This window comes from Artemia sp. Qi Xiang Cuo, chromosome 7 (genome assembly GCF_049724085.1).
Source record: "Artemia sp. Qi Xiang Cuo chromosome 7, ASM4972408v1, whole genome shotgun sequence".
NCBI classification, from domain to species: domain Eukaryota; kingdom Metazoa; phylum Arthropoda; class Branchiopoda; order Anostraca; family Artemiidae; genus Artemia; species Artemia sp. Qi Xiang Cuo.
The window spans coordinates 17,964,281-17,971,666 of NC_142800.1; the positions used below are offsets into that span (position 1 = coordinate 17,964,281).

At 30.9% G+C, this 7,386-nt stretch overlaps 1 protein-coding gene across 1 annotated transcript in view; it reads left to right on the top strand.

The window, feature by feature from the left end:
• Positions 1 to 7,386, top strand: part of PpD3 (protein phosphatase D3) — a 132,374-nt gene that overhangs the window by 45,378 nt on the left and 79,610 nt on the right. The window contains exons 6-7 of the mRNA XM_089091409.1: positions 229 to 334; positions 4,923 to 5,065. Of these exons, the coding sequence (XP_088947535.1) occupies positions 229 to 334; positions 4,923 to 5,065 (249 nt within the window). The remainder of the gene's footprint in view (positions 1 to 228; positions 335 to 4,922; positions 5,066 to 7,386) is intronic.

Genomic DNA, 7,386 nt, shown 5'->3' on the forward strand with positions numbered 1-7,386 from the left:
GCCTGAAGTCTTAAAATATGCTTTTCTATGCCTAAATGCTCCTGATAGACATAGAAGGAGTTGCGAAGGGAAGAGGACTAGAGATGAATATCTGAAATCTCTTCATTATCAGGAATTTTTTTGAATAATCCTGGAATATAGGGGTCATTGTTGCTTTATATGCTTTGCATATATCAGTTGGTTTTTTCTTCGCAAGCATCTGATCATTAACTATGTTTTCCTTTTTAGCTTTTCAATGGTGACTTTGTTGATCGTGGTTCCTTTAGCGTTGAATGTATTTTTGTCTTGTTCGGATTTAAGCTTCTTTACCCAGATCATTTTTTTATGGCACGAGGTTAGTCTATTTATTTACTTTTCTTCTCATTCTCAGAAAATTTAACTGTTTCTTTTCGAAGCTGCCCCCTCTTCCATTGCACATATTTCTGCCCAAGTAACGGATAAATGTATTTTCGTCTTGTTTATTTCAAGCTATTTTATCCAAATAGGAATTCTTTTTTCCTGGCGTGATACGAGTCCATAGACTCCTCTCTTATAGATTTTTTTTTTAATTCCCTTTTAGCCTCTTCTTCTTTTTTCGCTTTTTCTCATGCAGGAAGTGTGTGAATATTTACCATAATCATCCGTTTTGAGATAAGTAGCGGATATAGGATTGGGGGTGATGGTTACGTGTCTTAGAGGGAGGGTGCTGGGAATGGGTGAAGGACTGGTGTTTTATTCAATATTTTAAAGGTGTAAGGTGCCACAAATTATGAATTGCGAATGTCGTTTTCCCTATTGAATTGGTTTTTAAAAGCTTTCTAGATTAAAATGGAGTTAAGTATCTAAAAGTACAATGTTGTTGCTGAGAGAAATAGGTTTTATGATATACTCGAGTATCAAAAAGCTTTATTAGGTATAAATAGTTATTTTAACTCCGTGTTTACATGTCCCTGGCAAATTTTCTTTATATTAAAAATGGGCAATGTATTAACGAACACAATGATGAGCCAATATGTCGTTTGAGTAACTCTGGCTAAAGATAAGGAGCTCTTTAGCCTGTGAATTATTTTACTTACAGCAAATGACATCATAGAGTACGATGGAGTAACATAAAGAAGCCGGAATAGCATTGTCATGTGCGGAGTTTCTGCAGTAAGCAATTATGCTCCCTGGTCTGTGTAGCGGAACTCGTTACGAATTCAATACTGCCTGTGTTGTTGAACTGGCTTGTTGTGTTCACCTTCAGTAAGCGTTTTTTCCAAGCCCTAATGTGTTCTTGTTTCGTGTTTTTCTGACGGCAAGCCTAAGTAAGGAGCATGCAGCTATGAAATTTTGCTTTCAACTCCGAAAAATGCTGCTTAAACGTGTCATGGTTGCAGCGGTACCTACAATCTAGTAAAGAGTGAACAACAGCCCGTAGTAACCAAAAGTTAAAAATGCGCTTAGAAAAAAAACTGCCTAGTGAAAAAAAAATTGCCATCTGACACTGATTCAGGAATGGTAACTATTATTTCCGTTTGTATTAAAAATAAAAGTTTATTGTGAAAAGAAATTTATGGTAATTTCAAAAAAAACCTGAAACTCCTCGAAAAAGACGTCAGATCAAAATGAAAAGTGTACCGTTGAAATCAGCATAGTCGAAAACCTTATACAGGGAAATTAAAGTCCCCCACCCTGAGCAACAAGGAAAATCACTTTTGCATGGGTAGTACTAATCTGTCTCTCGTTTTTTTTTTAGTTTTTTTTTCCTCCAGGGCTAGCGGTTTACCAGAAAATCATAGAGAGATGTTTAATGGCTCATTTAAAAGCTACTTTTCATATCTAAGTGCTTTTTATAAATTCCATCATCTACAAGTGCCATATGGCACTAAAAAACAAAAAAAGTGTCAAATTTGGAAATCTTATTTTCCACGGGGGGGTTCCATGGGGGGTATTTTCCGTGGGAGGTATTTTCCACGAGAGGTATTTTCCGCTGGGGGTATTTTACGGGGGGGGGGGATTAAACGCTTAGAACAGGGGAGAGGGAATACAAAAGCAGAATTCTGCGGCAAGAAAGCCTACCACCTTAAAGACAACTGGCCTGCTTAACCCGCCAAGATTTTCCAAGTTACTTACTAGCTTGCAAAAATCTTGGACCTTGAATAGGTTGGGAAGAAACTATAAAGATGGTTTAATATTCAACTTTATTTTAGGCAAGTGTGAATCTGAACAGTGAAGAGTGGAGCGTAAGTTTGCGAAAAGTTGTTGGGTTCAGGTGGCTTTAAAATGTGAACGACCTTTTGGAAATATCAATAGTAATTTACAACTCTTGGTAAAATCTAGTTTTATCAGTTGAACACAGTCTGATGTTCTGACTAAGAGTCTGAATAAGTTAAGCGTTGATGTGCTTGATGTTTACATTAAACTTTGATGAAATGCGCCAACTTTTTGAAACATTGTGGGCATATTTATCTGATACATTTTATGGCAGTTCAACAAAAATGGTAATTCAAAATATTTATTAGCCTTAGTGCTCTTTTAGCTTGAATGTATTAGGCGTATCAATTATTTTGGCGTATCATTAAATTGGTGAATTAAATCTTAAATAGCAAAGTCATCAGGGCTGACTTCTTTCCAGAATTCCGCCAATGGCGGTTAACAGGGTCGTCCCGAGGCTCAGTTCATTGGGGGGGGGGGGGCGATCTTCGTAAATTTTACCGAATCGCAACCTGATTTATGCCGAATCTTAGGCAGAAATCAAGAATTTTGCTAAATTTCTGCCGATTATGGAAAATTTTTGCCGAAGTTTTCGCCTTTGGCGAAAATTTTACCGAATGGCAAAAAATTCGGGGGGCGCCCCGCCCCCCCCCCCTTTGGGATGCCCCTGCTCATGAAGCTATAACTCATGAAGCATTTTTAAAATGTAAGACGCTTATAAAACTCTTCTAAAAAGAGCTCGAAGTTGTCATAAATACATCTGTTCATAAGAAGTTTTTTGTAGTTTTTATGCGAATAATCTGATTAAAATAGTCAAGATAAGATAATATTTCATTTATAAATAATTATGTGTTATATGAATACATGATACTGGTCCTCAAAAATGGACCAGTATCCATTCACCAAGGCCTTTAAAAAAGGGGCAGACACGCTTGATATCTAAACTCTAATATTGACAAAACTGAAAAAAAGCTCAAGCTTTTCTTGCATAAACCTATCCCCCCCCCAAAAAAAAATGTAAATCAAGCAGAAACCTAAATAATGTTTAACAACTTTTCTTGTGAATATACCAAACAAGTTGCACCTTCGAGGTGCTTCTTTCAGCATTTTTTAAACTATACAATATGTAGTAGGAAGATTAGAATATGACCTTACGGCAGGAGTACTAAACTACAAGGAACTGAAAATGGATGAATGCTAAGGACCTTAGGGAGATCTCCGTGGAGCCGCCTGAAAGAGGTTTATATTTTTACCACAAAAATGTCATTTCCACAAACAATAAATTAAAACTGATCGGCGAGGGACACTTCATTTCATCTCTAAGGTGGAATGGAACGTTAGATCAACGTTGATTATTCTATCATTCAAGTAAGACCTACACCAGGAAAATGCACTTCTTTCCCCCCTTTTACCAAAGTGAGACAAAGTCGATGAAATAATTCTATTAGTTAAATACCCGAATGCTTTACGAACGTTCTCAAATAGGTCAGCAGAAATCAATACAGAATCTAGTGCATCATAGACAAAATCCAAAAGGTTCACTCACTTATGCTCTATTGGACACCAAATTGATGAATATGAAACAAATCGCGAGCATCTAAATAAGCAATGACAAGAGACAGTAGCTTTATCAATAATTCTAGTACATCCAAGCAGCAGGGATTTTGGCTGATAATTTGGCTGATAAGGGATTTTTAACAACTAAACGCAGCAGCAAGCCACCTGAGGCCATCACAGCTACGCACGCTCCTCCTCCATCCCAATCCATTCAAAGTCTCCATCTTTACACCCTCCCATGAAGCTCCCATTTCCTTTAAATCTTTCTTAATAACATCACCCCACCCCAGACGAGGTCGACATACTTTCCGTTTAGCCCTATATGGTTGGCCGAAAATGACATTTTTCGGCAATCTGTCATCTTTCATCCGCAAAACATGCCCTAGCCATCTCAGCCTTCCTTTCATTATAGCCCTAGAAAGCGGGGTTGAACAATATTTTTCTTACAGCTTACTATTTGAGATACGGTCAGTCAGTCGGGTACCCAAAACAATCCGTAGGTAATTTCTCTGGAAAACATCTAGCAATTTTTTTCCTCCGCTTTTAGAAGCGCCCATGCTGCAGAGCCATATTTGACCACTGTCATCATTGTAGCTTCCAATATTCTAATCTTGGTTTGCAGACTTATCTTCCTATTCTTCCAAACTTTTTTAGCCGTTAAAAAACACCCTGAGCCTTGGCTATCTACTTTTAACATCTTCACTGCTCCCACCTTCTTTACTAATAATACTACCAAGGTAAGTGCAGCTGCCCACCTGATCAATCTTTTCGTTGCCCAAGGTCACCTTTCATCTTCACTTATTCCAAGCCTTAGTGACATAGTCTTCTTAACGTTAATTTTCAAATCTCTTCTAGCACCCTGAACTCGTAAAACCTCTAAAAATTCGTTCATTTTAATCACACTTTCATCAGCATAAATCATCAGTATAATCTAAGTCCAGGAGAGTTTTTTCCTTCCCATTTGATTCCGTGGTCTCCCATTACCTTTCATGGGCTCCTTAAGACAGAGTTCATCAAAATGATCCATATAAAGGGGGATAGAACACAGCCCTGCATATCTCCTAATTTAATACAAAACCAGCTGCTTACATCATTTCCTACCTTAACCGCAGCAATGTTTTTCTCGTACATGTGACACGAAATGTAATGATAATAATTTTTGCTAAACCTTTTAATTGTCAAATTTACAGGAAATCATGAAAGTAAAACAATGAATCAAATGTATGGTTTTGAAGGAGAAGTCAAAGCGAAGTACAATGCTCAAATGGCAGAACTTTTTACCGAAGTCTATAATTGGTTGCCACTTTGCCACTGCCTAAATGGAAGAGTATTGGTAAGCATATATATATATATATATATATATATACATACATACATACATACATATATATATATATATATATATATATATATATATATATATATATATATATATATATATATATATATATATATATATATATATATATATATATATATATATATATATATATATATATATATATATATATATATATATATATATATATATATATATATATATATATATATATATATATATATATATATATATATATATATATATATATATATATATATATATATATATATATATATATATATATATATATATATATATATATATATATATATATATATATATATATATATATATATATATATATATATATATATATATATATATATAATAATATATAATATATAATATATAATAATAATAATAATAATAATAATATATAATAATAATAATAATAATAATAATAATAATAATAATAATAATAATAATAATAATAATAATAATAATAATAATAATATATATATATATATAATAATAATAATATATATATAATAATAATAATAATAATAATAATAATAATAATAATAATAATAATAATAATAATAATAATAATAATAATAATAATAATAATAATAATAATAATAATAATAATAATAATAATAATAATAATAATAATAATAATAATAATAATAATAATAATAATAATAATAATAATAATAATAATAATAATAATAATAATAATAATAATAATAATAATAATAATAATAATAATAATAATAATAATAATAATAATAATAATAATAATAATAATAATAATAATAATAATAATAATAATAATAATAATAATAATAATAATAATAATAATAATAATAATAATAATAATAATAATATATATATATATATATATATATAATAATAATAATAATAATAATATAATAATAATAATAATAATAATAATAATAATAATAATAATAATAATAATAATAATAATAATAATAATAATAATAATAATAATAATAATAATAATATATATATATATAATAATAATAATAATATAATAATAATAATAATAATATATATGTAATATATATAATATATATATAATAATAATAATATATATATATATATAGCAATACTGTCATAACAAACTAGTCCACCATCAAATATATCAGATATATATCAACATATAGAACAATATAGTAACTATATATATGAGACTATAGAAGAACTGCGAAATATATATATATATATATATATATATACTATATGTATTATATGTATTGAGTATGAGTATTATATGTATGAGTTGAGTATCAGGTTTTATTATATGAGTGAGTATTATTATAGTATATGGATATATGTATATATGGTGTCTTTACATATATACATCCCGTCACCTTTATTTTGATGTGGTTAGCTCTAGTATCGTGCTGTATTGCTCCTCTAAGATTGAGCCGTAAAACTGTTTTGTTAGCCTTGACTTGACTTTACTTGCTTTATTTACTACTAATTACAAAATAAACTATATACAAGCAACCGCCCGGATAAGGCTAAAAAAGCCTTATTAAAGACGGATGAAATCCTATAATTCTCAACCTCTCAAAATTATAATTATCCAAAAAAAAAAAAAAAAAATACCTGAAAAAAAACTTGAACACTTCTCTCAATTTAAACAATATTACAAAAAACTATGAAGAAAATATAAAAAAAATTAAAAAATTAATGATGACAATAATAATAAATTACCTCCCATCTCCCAAAAAATGTTTTTTATTTTTACTTTGAACGACCCAATGTGTTCAGCTTCCCGAACGTCAACTGGGATATCATTCCAAATAGCCGGAGCCAAATACCGAATCCCGAAGCCTGCACGTGTGGTGTCTCGATACTCAACCGTAAAATTTTCCGCCTCTCTAGTCGCATACCTGTGGAGTGAACTATTTACGCGAAAAAAAATTGTAAAAACTGGAGGACATACATCATTCCAACATCTATAGGCAAAAATAGCAGCTTGGTAATCGCGAATCTGACCAATATTAAGCACTCTTAAATTTTTAAAACATGACGCGGTATCATTCACATTTTCTATATAATTCCCAAGAAGACTGTACTGTTTTATTTTGTAAAATCTGCACTCACTGAAATTTGCATAAAAATTGCTAGACCAAAATGACACAACCATAAGACATATAGAGCGCAACAATACTATGATACAATAATAAGACGACAATGGTAAAAAATGCTTCAAACGACATAAATTCCCAGACCTCTAGCAACTTTAGCTGTAGAATCACTATGGTGCTCCAAGACAAATTGAAATCAATGACTAAATATGC